The sequence below is a fragment of the Acomys minous genome, assembly GCF_964271855.1.
Source record: "Acomys minous genome assembly, chromosome: 2".
NCBI classification, from domain to species: domain Eukaryota; kingdom Metazoa; phylum Chordata; class Mammalia; order Rodentia; family Muridae; genus Acomys; species Acomys minous.
In genome coordinates, this window is record NC_140484.1 from 49,268,187 (window position 1) to 49,286,827 (window position 18,641).

Consider the following 18,641-nt stretch of genomic DNA (forward strand, 5'->3'; position numbering starts at 1 on the left):
CCAGGAAATCACTGGCATTAAAGTTGGCCTTGGGACTCTCAGCCACTTACTACACTTTGATAACCACTGCTCAGGATGGCGGGGCTGATCTCTTTAGACGTTGGGAACCTCCCTTACCATTCCAATGCTTTACACTGCAGCCCGAGGGTTACCCTGATAGAGTGTTTTGGCCCAGAGTATCTGTCATCTCCAGTCTAGTGGTCAGGAGCCTGTGCCTACTGGAAGCTGGGCTGTTGCTTTGTGGGATAATTCTAAATAATCTTCCTGGGTCTCTGGGTCTTAATTTCTCCACCTACAAACGGGAGTTTGGAGGAGTTCTGTAGGGGTGTTTCATCCAGTTACCTCATTTCCAGAGGTCAGGTCAGCCTGGTTAACACCACTCACCTGAGCCACGGACCCCAAGGTGCTGGGGCCACAGGCTTTGAGTTGCTGTAGCCATTCGATGCTGTCCTTCCTGGATCCACCTTAAATCCTGCAGCTCACGTTCTGCATGCAGTGCTTCTGCCTTCCCTGCCCCATGCAATCCTGGCCTTGGCGCCAAAACAGGGAGGGAATTCCTCGTAGTGCCCGCTGGTTACGTGGCTTTTATTCACAGACTCAGCATATGCCGAGGATGGGAGGAAAGAACAGGGGACAGGCAGGGCCTGGAGATAAGGGTGGCAGGGAGGCCATGCATGGGTTGGATTCAGGAGTTTACAGCAGAGAACCTGCTGGCTGGGCCAGGTCCGTGTGGGGCAAGGCTGGAGGCAGGCAGCATGCAGGAGGTCTGGCTAGATCTGCTCAGAGCAGATCCACCCAAGTGATGGCTGTAAGCCAAGAGGGAGGGATTGAGATTACTTTGGGATGGGGAGAGAGGAGGATGGGTGTGGGACTGGTTAGCAGGCACCTTACCACCCCCACCCCACCCCACCCCCCGGCCCCCCCAGAAAGATGGCATAGAGGTTAGGACACCCGACATCTGGACCTGCTGCTGCTTTGGGACTTGGTGTGTCTCGCCAGGCTGATTTCCCCTGGTACTATTGTTCCGCTCACATTTGCCTCGGAGGTGACCCACGTAGGGATGACCTGGGGACACCTGCAGGGAGGCTGGAAAATCCAGGAGAGTGTGCCTAGGGTCTACCCGGGTGGGCTTTGCCTGGGCGAGGAGGGGATTGCCAGCCAGGGGTTACCAACTCCCAAACTTTTATCTCTGTGCTTGGTGTCAGCTCCCGCATGTAGAGCCAGGGGGCGCTATCGCCCACCGCAATCCAGGCCCCCTGCTGGGCAAGGAAGACTGCGCCCTTAAACTACTGGCCCGCCCAGCTGGCTCCTGACTTCCTGCCTAAACGCAAACACAAGTCCAAAACCCGGATCCTCCTCCTGGGCCTTCTTCCTGGTGACTAGCCCATTCCCACACAGCAGGGATTAGAAAAAACCAGTTCCCCGGGTTTCACTCCCTGTCTGGGAATAGCAAAGTTTGGAAAGCTGGCAGAGTCTCTCTGGGCTGTCCAGGAAGGTGACCCAGGGGCCTGGGAAGCCAGGGGAGGTCTGAGCAGGGCCCTGGGGCTGAAGATGCAGCCCACGGACACTTTCCACTAGCCTCTCCCTGGAGCTGGGGTCGAAGGATGCAGGAGAGGGGGACCATTAGCATTGGCGGGAGGGGGTGCGGTGCACAGAGCCAGGGCGCTTGGGGATCTTGCGCCAGCGCCGCTTGTCCCAGCGGCAGAGCAACAGCAGGCGGAAAGTGTCCCGGAAGGCTTTGTTGCAGAGTGCGTAGCACATGGGGTTGACGGTGCTGTTGACATAGCACAGCCAATAGCCCAGCTCCCATAGGGTCTCGGGAACACAGTCCTTGCAGAAGGTAGACACCAGCACCATGATGTTATATGGTGTCCAGGTGAGGATGAAGGCCAGCAGGATGGCACTCAGGGTCCGAGCTGCCTTCTTCTCCTTGACCAGTGAGAAGGTCTTTCGCTTGGCCAGTTGTTCCTTCCCTCGGGGTTTTTGGCCCTTGCCGCCTCGGTCTCGGCCTTTCTTGGTGGGCCTCTTGACTGTATTTGGGGAGCTCTTGGGGGGCTGCTTGGTGGGCGCCTGTGCCTCAGGATCCACCATGGGCATCTTGATCACCACTTCTGAGCCGGGCTCCTCGCCCTCAGAGGATGTGAGGGATTCCATGGAGCCTTCGTCCTCCTCCTCTTCCTCCTTCCAGCTGTAGGCCTGCAGAAGCCTGGGTGTCCGACAACAGCGACAGCAGCGGCCTGGAGGTGACTCCGGTGAGCCCTCAGCCCCCGGCTGGGACCTCTCTGAGCTGCTGCTGCTGCCACCGCCTTTGCCTGGTGTCTCAGAGCCCTGTAGAGCTGCCAGTTCCCGGGCTCGGTTTTCCGTCTCCCGGTAGATGCGCCAGTACAGCGTACACATGACTGTGACAGGGAGGTAGAAGGCAGCCATGGCTGTGCCAAAAGTGATGATGGGTTGGGAGAGGAATTGGATGTAGCATTGCCCAGCCATGACTGTCCGTTCTCCAACTAGGTATTGCCAGAAGAGGATGGCTGGGGCCCAGAGGACGAAGGAAACCAACCACGCCAGGCCAATCATTAGCGCTGCCCTGCGGGGAGTGCGCTTGGCTCGGTAGCTCAGGGGTCGGGTCACTGAGAAGTAACGGTCAAAGCTGATGAGCAGAAGATTCATGACGGAGGCATTGCTGGCCACATAGTCCAGGGCCAGCCAGAGATCACAGGCCAGAGTGCCCAGAGCCCAGTGACCCATGAGCAGGTATGTGGTATAGAGGTTCATGGAGAAGGTGCCAATGATGAGGTCAGCACAGGCGAGGCTCAGCAGGAAGTAGTTGTTGACGGTCTTGAGCTCTGTGTTGACCTTGAAGGAGATGAGTACCAGCAGGTTGCCTGTCACTGTAGCCAGAGACAGGAGGCCTGTGGTGATCCCGATGAAGGCCACTTGCCAGGGGCCCTTTCCTGGTGCTAAGACGGTGATGTTGGGGCTGACAGCAGGGGGCACTGAGGTGTTCATTGCTGCCTGGCGGGATGAAGGGGCAGCCCCTTCTTGAAGTCACAGGTTTTCCTCAGAGAAAGGGCATCACCTGAAAAGAGAGGACAGGAGCTTTGGCTGGACCACTAGGTATCTCTGGCATCTGAGTGGAAGAGTAAAAGGTTACAGCCCCTGACCTATCAGAGCATCAGGCAGGACAGCATCACCATCAACGCCAGGCACTGGTACCTACTCACAGTGGCTAATAATGTGCTTTCAAGCCACAAGGAGATTTGCCAGCAGCAAAGGGCAGCATTGAAGGCATCTGAATCTTCATTCCAGCCTCACCATTCAGACTCTGAGCCTCAGTTTCCTCCTTAGGAAATCTGCTACTAATTCCTGTCTTCAAAATTAAAAAAAAAAATATTCATTTATTTTTATTTTATGCAGATGTGTATTTTATCTGCATATATGTTTGTGCCCCAAGGGTAACAGTGACTAAGGAAGCCAGAAGAGAGGCATCAGATCCCCTGGGAGTGGAGTTACAGACATTGCGAGCTGCCTTGTGGGTGCTGGGAATTGAATCTGAGTCCTGTGGAAGAGCGGTTGGTAAGTGCTCTTGACCCTCAAGCTGTCTCTCCAGCCCCCTAGCTCCTGTTTTCAATACATTTCATGCAGCAGGGGCTTGGGAGAGCTCCTCTGTATTTACAGTCCTGTGAAATTTTCCAAGTATTTCACTAAACCTTATTAGAGTCCTCATTTATGAAGGCCTTGCTACACGCCAGACACAGTGCTAAGCACCTAATCAGGTTATCTAATTTAACTGTCCTGCGCATCCTTAGCAGGAAGGCCCTTGTCATCCCTTCCTTGCTGGAGGCAATGGTGACGGAGTGGCTGTAGTGACAAGCTGCTGAGGGGGATCAGAGCCCAGTTCCTCCACTTGCTGTGCACGGGGGGTGGAGTGGGGGGGGAGGGGGTGGCAGGGGGGAGGGTGGCGGGGGGGGGAGAGGCGTGAGGGTGCGGGGGTTGTTCCATCGTGATTCAAATAAGGAATGATGGGAAGAAGGAGAAGAAGGCTCCAGAGAAAAGAAGAGCACGGGAGGACGGAGGACCGGGAGTGGCTGCACACATTTGTAATCCCTGCACTTGGCAGCAGGATCAGGAGTTTAAAGTCATGCTCTGGTACATAGTGAGTGTGAGGCCAGCCTAGGCTCCAGGAGACTCCGGGGAAGGGGGCAGGACACAGGGAATGGGGTACACGGTGGGGGGCGGGGAATGCATGCCTACACCATCTTCCGTGGATTGTATGTGAAGCATACAATGGCTCAGTGGCCTCAGCTCCCAGTCAGGTGAGGGTCTGGCCCCAGAAGGGATGTGGGCGGCTCCCCTCCCTCTCTCTGCTCTGTTCCTGGGCCCCAGCTGAGGGCAGTGAGCAGCTTGGGGAACAGGAAGATTTCCCCCCAGACTTTCTGGGATCTGGAGTCTGGCCCAAGCACTAAGGTTGTGAAAATGAAAGGCCAGGAGACCAGGGGAGGCCCACAGCCAAACCAAAGGCAGACAGAAGGCAGAAGGCCCCACTCAGCTACAGCCCAGCTGCTGTTGCTGTGTGTGATTTTGTGGGTCCTTTCTAATACCCCCATCTGTCCACTGAAGAAATTTACAGGCTTCCTAGCCCAAAACTGTAGCCTTTAGGATTCTACTGTTGGGACGGTCCTAAGGGAGAAATGCTGGGTGAGAGGGTTTCAAGCCTTGGTGTCACTTGGGGACTTGGTCTGTACACAGAGACTAATGCAGTGTGCCTGTGAGCACGTGTGACCTGGAATGTGTGTGGCTAGGGGCAGCCTCATGGCTCTTGTCACTGTGCTAGAGCTCCAGTGTAGGGAGGGAGCTCAGTGTGTGACAGCATGAGCAAGAAAGCCTGTGTCTGTCAGTGCGCGCATGTGTGTCTGAGACACTTTACATTTGAGGGGTGTGTGTGACGCCACAGCTAAAGAGCCTAGACACCAGCGCTAGGCTGCCTGCATTTAATACTTCATTTGATATTAACCATGGAAGAAATGGTAACCCACAAGACAGTATTGGTATTGCCGGGGTTTTTGTTGTTGTTGTTGTTTTGTTTTTTGTTTGATTTTTTTCAAAACAGGGTTTCTCTGTGTAGCCCTGGCTGTCCTGGAAATCGTTCTGTAGACCCGGCTGGCCTTGAACTCGGAGATCTGCTTGCTTCTGCCTCTTGAGTACTGGGATTAAAGGTGTGCCTCATCATGCCCTGCCCCCCTTTTTTGGAGGGGGGATAAGATGATTTATTATTATTATTATTATTATTATTATTATTATTATTAGTTTTTTGAGACAAGGTTTCTCAGTGTAACAGTCCTGGCTGCCTGCCTCTGCCTCCCAAGTGCTGGGATTAAAGGTATGTGCCATGTCTTATGTAGCCCACTTGGGTTTCAAATTCTATATAATCGGGCTGGAGATGGCTCAATGGTTAAGAGCGCTGCCATCTCTTCCAGAGGTCCTGAGTTCAATTCCCAGCAACCACATGGGGGTTCGTAACCATCTGTAATGTGATTTGATGCCCTTTTCTGTCCTACAGGTGTACATGCAGGCAGAACACTGTATACATAATAATAAATAAATAAATCTTTAAAAAAAATCTATGTAATCAAGAATGACTTTGTGCTCCGGGTCCTCCTTCTTGTCTTCCCCTCCCAAGGGCTGGGATTGCAGGTGAGGCCTGTTTGGATTTAAATCCACAGTTCACCATTTACTGTTTGAGATATTATTAGTGATGTAACATTAAAAAAAATCATTCATAGGATCTGGAGAGATGGCTCAGCAGTTAAGAGTGCTTACTGAGCCAGGCATGGTGGCGTATGCCTTTATCCCAGCCGTTAGGGAGACAGAGGCAGGTAGATCTCTGTGAGTTCAAGGCCAGCCTGGTTTACAAAGGAAGTCCACGACAGCCAAGGCTACACGAAGAAACCCTGTCTTGAAAAACCAAAAAAAAAAAAAAAAAAAAAAAAAAGGGGGGGGGGGGAGGCTGGAGAGATGGCTCAGAGAAGAGCACTGGCTGTTCTTCCAGAGGTCCTGAGTTCAATTCCCAGCAACCATATGGTGGCTCATAACCATCTACAATGAGATCTGATGCCCTCTTCTGGCCTGCAGGTGTACATGCAGGCAGAGCACTGTATACATAATAATAAATAAATCTTTTTTAAAGTGTGAAAGAAATGTTAAAAAAATAAATCATTCAGGCCGGGCATCGTGGTGGGAGGCAGAGGCAGGCAGATCACTCTGAGTTCAAGGACAGCCTGGTCTACAAAGTGAGTCCAGGACAGCCAAGGCTGCACAGAGAAACCCTGTCTTGAAAAACCAAAAACCAAAACCCAAAACCCAAAACTCAAACCCCCCCAAAAAAATCACTTACTAATTTATTTGTGACAGGGTCCCCTGTAGTATAGGCCTGCTTCTCTTTCTGTATTGCAGGCAGGGGGATGACTTTGAACTTCTGACCCTATTTCTACTTCCCAAGTGATGGGATTAAAGGCCAGCACCACTATATTGTATTTTTTTTAATTGTTAATTTATTATTGTTGTTGTTTGAGACAATGTAACTCTGGCTGTCTTGGCCTTACTTTGTAGTCCAGACTTGCCTCAAACCCACAGAGCTGCACCTGCCTCTGCCTCTGGAGTGTTGGGATCCAATGCGTACATCACCACGCCTGGCCTTAAATGATGTTATAACTATAGATTCCTCAGTTGTGCTGTAGGGATTGACTAGGAGCTTTCAGCTAATACCTCCAGGAGTTGTTGAGAGGATTAAATGAGGTTTTGAAAATCAAGTGCTTAGAATGGCTCTTAATGTGCGGTGAGCATTGGGTTCCCATTAATTTAGCCTGTAGGGATGGGGGCTCCCTCCTGCTTAACAGTGGCCACTTCTATTAAAAATCTTTCCTAGAGGGCTGGAGAGATGGCTCAGTGGTTAAGAGCACTGACTGATCTTCCAGAGGTCCTGAGTTCAATTCCCAGCAACCACATGGTGGCTCACAACCATCTATAATGTGATCTAATGTGCACTGTATACATAATAAATAAATAAATCTTTAAAAAGAATCCTTCCTAGAGTGGGAGACATGGTCTTCTCTAGAGAAGAACCCAATAGGTTATCCAACACCAAGGGGTCAGCCCTGAAATCATGTATGTACAGGTGATGCTAAAGGGTCCGAACTGGTTATATTTATATACTTAGGCATATATAGATACAGATACGTAACATAACAACTAAAAAGAGGTCATGATTTTGAGAGGGAGCAAATTCTGGGGGTATAGAGAGCAGATTGGAGGAAGGAAAGGGAAGAGAGAAAATGATGTCATTGTATTTAATTGAAAAAAAAAATCTCTCCGGCTGGAGAGATGACTCAGAGATGTTAAAAGCACTGTCTGCTCCTCCAGAGGTCCTGAGTTCAATTCCCAGCAACCACATGGTGGCTCACAACCATCTATAGTGTGATCTGATATGATGCCCTCTTATGGCCTGCAGGTGTATATGTAGGCACAGCACTGTATACATAATAATAAATAAATCTTAAAAAAAAAAAACAAACTCTCCTAAGGTTGGGTGTGGTGGCACACACCTTTAATCTCAGCGCTCAGGAGGCAGAGACAATCAGATCTCTGTGAGTTCAAGTTTGGCCTGGTCTACATAGTGAGTTCCAGGTCAGCCAGAGAGAGGGAGAGAGAGAGGGAGAGAGAAATCTAGAGGGCGTGGGCACAGCTTGTGGTAAATCACTTGTCTAGCTTGTCCAGCATTCCTAGGGCCTTGGGTTTCATCCCTAACACAGGGCCCCAAATCTCTCACTGTGGAACAGTGACTGATAATAACGGTGCCTTTTGCTGTTGGATAGCTCACCCTGAGTCACTGCCAAATTATTTCTACACATTGGTGCATTATCTTATTTAATCTTTGTGTGTGTGTGTGTGTGTGTGTGTGTGTGTGTGTGTGTGTGTGTGTAGTAAGGAATCAAACATGGCGCCTTAGAGATGTTTAGCAAGTGCTCTACCATTGATCTCCAGCCACAACTAATCCCTCTACTCCCATTTCACCCTCTACTTTTTTTTTCCTTTTTAAGACAGATATTATTTCAGGTGGTCTAGGCTGGCCTGGAATTCACTGTGTGGCCAAGGAAGATCTTAAACTTTTGATCCTCCATCGCACATAGTACACTCTGCAAATTAGGCCGCGTCTCCAACTCCAGCACTGAATCTCAGCAGGAACCTATGGCCTAGGCACAAGTTTCCCGATAAAGGAACAGAGTGAGACCTAAGGGAACCAGCATGAGAACCTGCAGAAGGCCACACAGGATCCCAGTCACTGTCCAGAGAAACTTCATTTACAAGAACCTATGACTAAACAGAAAAAACAAAAACAAAAACAAAACCAAAAAACCCCAACCCAACCAAAAAATGCACAAAACCCCAAACAAACACAAAAACTGAACATCACTGGAGACTAACCCACTAATCTGAATTTTAAAAGCATTGCACTAAAATACAATTTACTTGTTCGCCTCCACCTTCACCAGCATTGCGATTCAAACCCTTGACTTCCTGCAGCAAGGCAAGCGCTCTGCTCCCGAGCTACTGTCCCAGATCCTGAGGCAGTCTTATGTATGACTTAGGTTGGCCTTGAACTCATGATTGAGCCTCCCTCCTTAGCCTCCTGAGTGCTGGGGTTGGAGGCATGAGCTACCACATCTTGCAAAAATAGGATTTATCTTTATTTAGACGGGGTTTTCTCTCACTCCTTCTAAACTAAAGTCAAGCTCTGGGCTAGAGGCTGGGGAAAGGCTGGAGCCTTCCCTGGTAAGGCTGGTGGCAGTCACGGTCTTGGGAATTTGCCCTGCATAGCCATTGTCTTTGATTTTCTGAACTCAGGGCTGCTTAAGGGAATAAACTGAGGCCCAGCAACAGTGGATAGAAGGTTTTACCAAGGTCTCCTGGCTCCTAGACTGAGTCCAGTCCATATGTCACCTCCATGTACTTTGGGGCACCAGAGCTGAGAAAAGACCTGTAAAGTAACCAGAGTAGAATGGTTGGCTGTTCAGGAAGGCTGTGCTCTCCCAGATGCGGAGGCCTGCTCAGGCTTAGCATGTGGGTGATGTGTATCTTGGCCAAAAAAATTTAAAGGTGTCCCCAAACTTGATAGTAAATAAATTAATACTTTATGTAATGTGAAAAAAATCAATTTATAATGAATAAAATGTCAAAGGCAGAATCCAGCCCTGCACATACTTGTTCAATCCCCATCTCTTTAGCTTTTACCCCAAAGCTGGTGATAGTCCCCATGGACCTTCACTTACAAACAGAGCCAGCCTGTTGCAGTGCTGAGCGATTGAAGCAAAGCCTCATTATGGAGCCCTATGAAGCCCAGGCTGGCCCCAAACTCAGACTTCCTTTGCCTTAGCCTCCAAGTGCCAGGATCACAGCCATGCACCATGCACCACCAAGTCTGGTTTGTTATTTGATTTTTTTTTTTTTTTTAAAGTTCCGTGCTGTGGCAAAACTGTCATCTGAGAGGCTTCATCCAGCAACTGATGGAAACAGATGCAGAGACCCACAGTCAAACATTGGGCGGAGCTTGGGGGAGTCCTGTGGGAGAAGGCAGGAAGGACCGAAAGAGCTAGAGACAGGCCAAGGACAGTGAACTGCCATACAGAGAGCGTGCACGGGACAGGCCTGGGCCCTCTGCACAGATGTGACGGTTATGCAGGCCTGTCTTCATGTGGGGCTCCTAACAGCAGGAACGGGGGGGGGGGGGGGAGGGGGAGCTGTCTCTCGCTCTGTTGCCTGCCTTTGGTTTCTTCCCCCTAACTGGGCTGCCTTGTTTAGCCATGCTAGGAGAAGATGCACCTAGTCTTACTTACTGCAGCTTGGTATGCCAGGGTGGACTGATACCCATAGGGGGCCTCCCCTTTTTCTGAGGAGGATGGGAGGATGGGAGGATGGGAGGATGGGGGGGAGGGAGGATGGGGGGAGGGAAGGTGAGAGGGAGGGACTTAGAGGAGAGGAAGCTGCGATCTGGATGTAAAGTAAATAAATACATAAGTAAATTAGGTTTTAAAAAGTTCCAGGCCTGGGCTGGAGAGATGGCTCAGAGGTTAAGAGCACTGACTGCTCTTCCAGAGGTCCTGAGTTCAATTCCCAGCAACCACATGGTGGCTCACAGCCATCTATAATATGATCTGATGCCCTCTCCTGGCCTGCAGGTGTACATGCAGGCAGAGCACTGTATATATAACAATAAATTTAAAAAAAAAAAAAGTTCCAGGCTGGATGTGGTGGCACACTCCTGTAATCCTGGCACTCTAGAGGTAGAGGCGGGAGGATGCGGCGTTTTTAGGCCGACTTCGTTTACGTAGCGACTTTAAGGCTAGCCTGAGCTATTTGAGACTCTGTCTTAAGTACAAACAAAACAAATCAACAACCAAGTTGTGACATTATCCTTCTGGATTATGAAGTTTCTTCTCTCTTTGTCTCTCTCTTTTTTGGTGCTGGGGACACAACCTTGTGTATACTAAACATGTATTTTACCATTGAGTCACACCCTGAACCCCTGTGACCCTTCACGTTTTGCTCCAAGGTGACGGAGTGCATCACTTGACTGGTCCCAGCTTTGGCATGAGGACCTGGGACCCACGGCTTCAGAATGAGGCTCGGTGCTGTTCCTTCCTCCATGTGTTACCAGCACAATCTCCCAAACCTTCATCTTCCTCCTACCCTTCACCCCCCAGCTGATAAGTGGGGTCCCGGAGCAGACACACAGGTAACGATGATGTCCTATCTATCCAGCAACCCCCTTTTCCCCACCTCTTGCCTGCTTTTGGGCATAAAAGGGGATTTTGACCGTCCTAGCGTCTCTGGGAGATGTGCAGGGTCCTGAATGCAACCTCTCCAGATGCTGTATAGAAAGGACCCAGTTCCCTGAGGTGAAGCTGAAGGGACTCAGGTCCCTTAACTGGAAGCTGTAGGGACAGCAACTCCGGGTGGAAACATAGTGTCCTCTTGCCCATCACAGGCTTCTCTTATGTCTAGTGGTGACTGCTGTGAATGATGCAAGTGTTTTTGTTTGATTTAATTTAATTTTTCTTTTGAGACAGGGTCTCACTATTATAGCCGTGGCTAGTATTGAAATTACTTTTTTTTTTTTTTTTGGTTTGGTAAACCAGGCTAGTCTCGCATTCACATCGATCTACCTGCCTCTCTGCCTCTGCATGCTGGGATTACAGCAGTGAACCAGCATGCTTTGTTTAGTGCAGGACACCAGAGAGAAGGAATACGAATATCCTTGGAGGTGAGGCAAGGCTGGCAGTCTCCTGCCTCCATGGCTGAAGTCCCTGCCAAGTATTTTTTAATGGTTAAAATTAGTTGTCACCCGTACTTAGGACACTCCGGGTACTAGACATACGGTATTCCTTTTTCCTTTTTCCTTGCTAAGCACTCTTATTCTCTGTAGTATAGGTGAGGTAGCTGAGGCTCAGAGGGCTGAGCCGCTTTCTGATGGTCCCACAGGAAGTAGTAACTTTCCGGCTTTAAGGCTTGTGTTCGTCCCACTTGGCCAATTGTTCTGCGCCTCTCTGACATTTGCCTCCCTCTAGGAATGTTTAAGGAAAAGGGGCGGAGGTTCTAGGAAGCCAGAGTCAGATTCTCACCCTCTGGACCTTCCACTCCCCTTTGGTGATGCAGCTCCAGCGGGTCATGACCCTGCTTTTTTGGTTACAGTGAGACTAGGGTAAAGTCAGAACCTCGTGATGACCCACTGTGGTCCTTGCTGTGCAACCTCGGCAGGTCTTTGTCACCTCAGTCTCTCAGGTTTTGAGATGATACATCTATGTTATCATCCTTAGCCAATTTGTTTTTGTTTTGTTTCTTTCTTCTTCTTTTGTTCTGTGCTGGGCATTGAACCCAGTACCTTGCATATGCTAAATTTCTAGCTGCCATCATCTGTCTGTCTGTCTGTCTATCTATCTATCTATCTATCATCTATTTTTTAGGACAGGGTCTCATGCAATTCAGGCTACCGTTGAGCTCCCTATATGCTAAGAATGACTTTGAACTTCTGATCCACTTGTGTCTGCTTCTCAGTGACTGGGATTACAGGTGTGTGCCACTATACCCAATTTATGGGGTGCTAGGAACTAAACCCAGGGGAACCTATTTGCTATGTGAGCAAACTACTAGTGGATCTATCTACTTTCTCAGCTGGATTTTTATTTTGCTTTTTTATTTGTTTGTTTGTTTTATTTCTGTTTTTTTTCCCCCTCTGTGTAGCCTGACTGTCCTGGACTCGATTTGTAGACCAGGTTGGCCTCGAACTCACAGCGATCCGCCTGCTTCTGCCTCCCAAGTGCTGGGATTAAAGGTGTGCGCCACCACTGCCCGGCTCTCATTTTGCTTTTTAAAAAGTTTAAATTTGCTGCATGTGGTGGCACATGCCTTTAATCCCAGCACTGAAGAGGCAGAGGCAGGCGGCCCTCTGAGTTCCAGAACAGCTTAGTATACACAGAGAGCTCCAGGACAGTCAGGCTATACAGAGGAACCTTGTCTTGAAAGACAAACTAGCTAACAAACGAGAGTTTAAATTTATGTGTAAGTCTGTCTGTCTGTCTGTGTGAGTGTATGCTACATGTGCGGGTGCAGGTGGAGGCCAGAGTTACAGGTGGTTGTGAGCCACCTGATACGTGTGGATGCTTATAAATGACTTAGTCTGTGGTCTCACTATTTAGCCCAACATGGTCTTGAACCGAAAGGAATCCTTCTGCTTCAGCCTTCTGAGTGCTGGGAGATTAGATGTGCACCCCCATGCCTGGCCTACCTTCTGTATGTATGTGTCTATACACTGAGTTGTTTCCCCATCACCTACACCAGGCTAGCTGCCTTATAAACGTCCAGGACTTCTCCTGTCTCTGTCTCTCATATCCTTAAAGGGGCACCAGGATTAAAAGCAAACACAGATGCTTACTCTTATGGAGGTTCCTGGGGTTTGAACTCAGGCCCTCAGACTTGCATGACAAGTGTATTTACTCACTGAGCCATCTCTCTTAACTCTTTTTTTTTTAAATTCTTGATTAGGGAGATTTCACTGTGTGTTCGTGATGCCTACAAGAGGAGGGTATTCACAAACTAACTTGCTTTCCAATGGTTGTAGCCATCCTGGGGCTGAGAGACAGGGTGCTGCGGCTCAGTGGCAGACCCAGAAGTCTTAGGAAGAAGGGCCTTATGAAGCCCTCTGCTAGCACATCGTGTCAGACATTCTTGGAGGGGCTGGAGAGATGACACAATGGCTAAGAGCACTGGCTGCTCTTACAGAGGATTGGGGTTCAAGTCCCAGCACCCACATAGTGCTTGACCACAGTCTGTAATTCTAGTCCCTAGAGGATTCAATGCCCTTTTATGGCCTCCAGGGGCACCAGGCAGGCATGTGATGCACAGACATACATACAGGCAAAACAGTCCAGCCCATACATGGAAAATATATATATTTTTTTCTTTTCGAGACAGGGTTTCTCTGTGTAACCCTGACTGTCTTGGAACTCACTTTGTAGACCAGCCTGGCCTTGAACTCAGAGAGCCACCTGCCTCTATCTCCCAAGTGCTGAAATTAAAGGTGTGTACCACCACTGCCCCAGCCGAATAAATCTTAAACAAAACAGTAGAAAGCATTCATGAAGGAGCTGGGAAATGTGGACTGCAGGGGGCGTCAGGCAGAAACTCTTTAAGTCAGTCCTTAGCTTCAAGCTTTTGTTTCACTGACCTTAGGCAGGTCTTGACCTGAGAGCCTTTATGTAGGATGGGGCAGAGTTGCTAATAGGAGTGTTTGTGTGTGGGGGTGTGTGCATTGCTGAGTGAGACTAGGGCATGGTGGGGGTGAGCCCATAGCGTTGTTGGGGTTTTGGAGCTTTTCCTTTTCGTGTTTTGGGCACACGAAGGTGTTAAGAAATGCAGAGAGTGCTTTTCTACCCAGGACTGTTGCCTCCTGAGGAAGACTGTTGGGAGCCTTTAATAATATTACTATTATTATCATAGCAACTGATATTTACTGGCTGCTTGAGTATACCAGACATGGCTCTACGCATTATATGCATAATTTAATTTACTTGTTATAACTCCTTGAGAATAGATTCTATTATCTCCGATTTGCAAAGAGAGGTGACTTTAAAACTCATCAGTGATGCACTCGTCTGCCTCTGAGACCCATCTCTGGAAGCCCCTACTTTAAACTGCTCTTGGTGGGGTGGTGGTGGGGGTAGGGTTGGGAGTGGGGGTGGGGGTGGGGAGGTGTAAGTGTGGAGTAGGGGTGAGGGTAGGGGATGGGGGGGTCTCAATAGTCTCTCCACCATCTCCACTAGCTTGGCCAAACCCTAGTTTGAATCAGCCACCAGGCCTGGCTTTAGATTCTGGCCTGTGTATGTGTCATTTATCTGTGTGATGAATAATGACAGTGTGGGGGAGGGGAGTCTAGCCTTAACTCTGATGGGGAAGGAAGGTAGAGGCTTTGCTTGACTCATTTGTCTTAGGGCTTGCTACGTAGTGATTGCTGAACAAATATTTGTGGAATAATGTATGTGTGTATATGTGAAGAGAGGGGTCTTCCTTAATAACCTCAGGCTCTGGAGGTTGAGGATGAGCCTGAGAATCATGACCAGGTCCAGAACAGGGGTTGGGGGCCCTCTGCTTTTATGACCCCCCTTACCCATCAGGCCTCTGTTCTCTTGGGTAAGGGTGTGTCTGGCATAAGAGCATAGGCTTTATTGAGAGGCACAGGGAAGCTAAGTGAGGCTCACAGAGAGATGTGGAGTGGGGTGTGTGTGTGTGTGTGTGTGTGTGTGTGTGTGTGTGTGTGTGTAAGTTAATGTGGGCTCCAAGAGTTATGGGATGAGGTCAGAGTCTCTAACACAAGGCAGGCCAGACTGATGACCGCCAGGGCCCTGAACCAATCCCCGGGGACTGGTGATCTGGCTGGTGAGAGGAAGGGAGAAAGAAAGAAGCTTCTAGGGGGAGGCTAGGCAGAGGCAGAGAGCACAAAGGATTCCGGAACATTAGACGTTCCTAAGCCTGGTCAAGGAGTGAGAAGGGAAGGCAGAGAATGGCAGCACGCTGGGGAAGATTTAAGAAGGAGGTGTTGAGCCATCTTGTTATTTTGGGGCTAGAAGCTGTCAGAAAAATATGGCTTGGGCAGAGACGATACAAGGGAGAAGGTGGTCCCCAGAGAGGGACTGGGCACCTGGGACCTCACATATGTAATAAGGGGGTGGTCCTGGCCAAGGCTCTTGATTACTCCTTTCTTCAGGGGCCATGGCCCAGAAGCCAGCCTCTCTGGGTAGCTCCCCTAGGTTAACTTTTCTCTTCAGGTGGCTCTTGAGTTGTTAAAGGTTCACACAACTTCCTCCCCTGATGCTCTCGCCTTGGAAACATGCAAGTAAATAAATGGAATTAAACTTGGGTTTTAGGCTCAAGCCCACTACTCTGAGAGTGCTAGCTAACCTAGCGGAGGTCAGTGGCCATTAATTTAAATGCTTCCTAAGTGCCCTGCTGATCTGGAAGAGGAGCATCCGTCTTAGAACCGTGGCCAAATTTGCTTCCCAGTGATGGCCCTTGACTAGCTGGTTGTCTTTAACCAGGCTGCGAAGAGCCTGACTGTTAGGAGGCTGCAACCTAGACCTTGCTCTGCGAGCGTGGCATCAGTGATTCTGGGCCCCCCCTCACCCTCCTCCCAGCATGCCCCCAGATCCTCACTCCTTGTACTCCTCCCCCCTTTTCCTTTCTTCTTCTTCTTCTTCTCTCTCTCTCCCTCCCCCATTTTTCTAGGCATCACCATGGCATCACAGCAGAGCAGAAACTCAGCTCGATTCACCCACCTCTTTCCTGCCTGCCTGCTTGGGAGCCCAAGCTCCTGCCTCACAAAGCTTGCTACACCCTTCTCTTCCCCATCACATCCTATCCTCCTGTTCACGGAGGTGGTAGCACAGTGTTATGCTGAGGGTAAGAAGAATGGGTTCAAGCACCAGTGTGATTTCTGTGTTTCCCTTCTGTGGCCACGAGTATGTATGTCCGTTTCCTTTTTTCTCAGCCTCATTCTCTCTCACCGTACATTGGGACAGCTCTGTCTAGACCTTTCTGGACACTTAGGACTTTCCATTACTCTTCAAGCTCCACCAAAGCCACAGCCACCAGCCCAGCATGGAAGTCAAGAACGATGCCCTTTGTAGCTCTGTTTCCCCATCTCTTCCTCTTGCATGTCTCAGCAGCTATCATGGCTTGCCTAGTAGCTGAGGTCAGGGGGTCGGAGCGCTTTCTTTAAGCAGCTCATGGAGCAGCTGGTTACTGTGGGACAGGAGACTGGCTCCTGGAGACGGCCAGCCAGTGAGGCAGAGGCTACTGGGCCAATGAGATGGTCCTGCAGATAGATGCACACTGTAGGAAGAAGTGAACCCCTCTCCGCTGGCACTAAGAACCCCAAAGGGGAACAGATCTTCATGATCCAAATGCCCCTTCTCCAGACACCTGCCTTAGAGGTGGCAACTTGCAAGAATCAGAGCCGTTGTCTCTAATTCATCCTACTGGTGTGTGGGGGACACACATGCGTGCCTTTAGTACCCTTGCATTGCCTGTGAGCTGCCTGCTATAAGTCAAAGATACTAAAAACACAGGGAGGGAGCCTCTGGGTCCCCATGCTGCCATGGTCACATTCTCTAGGTGATGTGGCTGTCCATGTGCTTATTTGTCTCCAAAGAGCACTGGGGCTCTTTGCCTGGTCTCCTGCTGGCTTCTGGCCCAACACCCACCTTAGCATCCAGCTTGTCCATCTGGCCAGCAGCCTCATTCAGTCCATCTTGGGGGGGGGGCTGAAGGTGGATGGGGGAGGTGGGATTCAGGGTTTCCTGAAGGAGGAGAGAAGCAAGCTCTGGGTCGGGTGTCCCCAAAAGTATGTACATGGGGTCACCCTCCAACGGGGTGCGGGTGGCAAGGTCTGACTCCTGCCCTTCCCCTTCTGCCTTCAGGGTGCTAGGGGAATCTGCTAACGACATGCCATCTAATCTTTTCTGAACTATAGACTGAGTTTCCTAAGAGGCTCTCCATCTCTTTTGCCAGCTGAAACCCAGAAAGACATCAGATGAATCCACTGAAAACCAGCAGACATGGTGTTCGGAGCAGCCAATGCCCACTGCTACCGAGCCCTCCTGGCCTCTAGAGCCCTCCTTCCTGGCCACCTCCCCTACCCAGAATCCACCTTCACTTCCATCTCCTTCTTGTCTCTGCCCTGTCCCAGAGGACCCTGCTGCTTCTGCACCCAGTTCAACACAGCCCCTCCCAAACCCTTCCAATTGTACTCACCGTGGGACCGGAGACGGGTCTGTAGGGTCTGCAGCTTCCCTGCTTCTCCGGGGGGCCTGCAGCGTCTCCTGGGACCCAAACACCTGGCTCCTGGGGGGAGCTGCGCCCTGTGCTGGCAGCGAGAGAGGCACAGCCAGTGATTGGCATGTCCCACCCCCTGGCACGCCAGCCTTGGAGGGGGGGGGGAGGGAGAAAGGGAAAGAGAGGGAGGGAAGAAAGGGAGGAAAGAGAGGGAGGGGGAGCAGGAGGGAAGCCTCAGGCAGCATCTGGGGTTGGACTAAGTCCTGGAGTGTGCCCCCCTCGTCTACAAGGGCACCCACTTTGAGCCTTGAGAAGGAGGAGGCAGGACATGAGGAAAGAGAGCCCAGGAAGGCTAAAAGTCCAGGAGGAGAGAGAAGGCGGATACAGGGAGACAAACACCCACACCCACTGCACACAGACTGGCGGCACACACACACACACACACACACACATACACCCTCACAAAGGCACACTCTGTTTCCCGGGCTCCTTCCCCCACCCAACCGGAAAGCCCCCAACTCGTGTGCACCATGTCCCAACACACATGCCCCGTTTCACATGCCTGCTTCCTTTGTACACATGCCCCCCCTCCATGAACATGCCCACGCGCCCACCCACCCAGCCAGCCAGCCACACACCCTGCTCTTCCTCCCTGCTGCGAGGGAGCTAGATTCCTTCTGTTTGAAAATGACACATTGGGCCTCACGTGAGAAGTTCTAACTTGGAACAGACCCAGAGGGTTGGTGCACCCGCCCTGGCGCTGAGTGGCATGCCCACATGCTGGGCAGTGCCATCTAGAGTGTGCAAAGCCCTGGCATAAGGGTATATGGGAGTCTGATTTGTGGGGAGTTCGGGGGCTGCGTGTTTGTTCCATACGCTTTTCAGTGTCTTGTATGCGTGCATTCCTGTGTGCTCAGGTCACCGTGCAGCCTGCGTAAGTCAGGTGTGACCTTGCTAATATGGAGCCAGAACGCACGTGCATGCGTGTGTCTGTCTGTACTCAGTGTGCGTCTGAGTGTTGCCCAACTGTGGTATTGGCTAATTTTGACAAGCGAGGCAGCATCTACCTCCCTGCCTGCTCCACCCCCAGCTTCCCCTTGGAAGACAGACAGACAGGCAGGCAGACAGACAGCTCTCCTCCCAGCTTGTCAAACTCTGTCTTCCCTGACTCCCACTCTGGTTCACAGGTGTGTGTGTGTACCTGGGGACTGTGAGCCACTCCTCCCGGCAGCCTACAAGTTAGCCGGCAGCCCTCCCCCTGGTCC

General features: G+C 50.6%; 1 protein-coding gene and 1 long non-coding RNA gene across 8 annotated transcripts in view; one reads left to right on the forward strand and one right to left on the reverse strand.

Moving 5' to 3' along the window:
- Positions 1 to 561: 561 nt before the first annotated feature.
- On the reverse strand, positions 562 to 18,070 carry CHRM1 (cholinergic receptor muscarinic 1). Of its 7 annotated transcripts, none has more exons than XM_084761151.1 (4): positions 18,015 to 18,070; positions 17,356 to 17,462; positions 16,806 to 16,901; positions 562 to 3,076 (listed from the first exon to the last, which is right to left on the reverse strand). In XM_084761151.1, exon 4 carries the CDS (start codon positions 3,004 to 3,006, stop codon positions 1,624 to 1,626), a length of 1,383 nt encoding a protein of 460 aa, XP_084617277.1. In that variant the 5' UTR covers positions 3,007 to 3,076; positions 16,806 to 16,901; positions 17,356 to 17,462; positions 18,015 to 18,070; the 3' UTR covers positions 562 to 1,623. The 7 variants fall into 7 exon arrangements, 6 of the variants coding, with proteins under 6 accessions (XP_084617277.1, XP_084617275.1, XP_084617274.1 ...); XM_084761149.1 differs by having other exon boundaries at positions 17,356 to 17,467; positions 18,015 to 18,060; XM_084761148.1 differs by lacking the exon at positions 18,015 to 18,070 and adding an exon at positions 8,952 to 9,031 and having other exon boundaries at positions 17,356 to 17,924.
- LOC311586175 overlaps positions 2,614 to 18,641 on the forward strand; it is a 40,339-nt gene continuing 24,311 nt past the window's right edge. Inside the window, exons 1-2 of the long non-coding RNA XR_014775467.1 lie at positions 2,614 to 2,751; positions 3,452 to 3,573. This is a non-coding gene — a long non-coding RNA (uncharacterized lncRNA). The remainder of the gene's footprint in view (positions 2,752 to 3,451; positions 3,574 to 18,641) is intronic.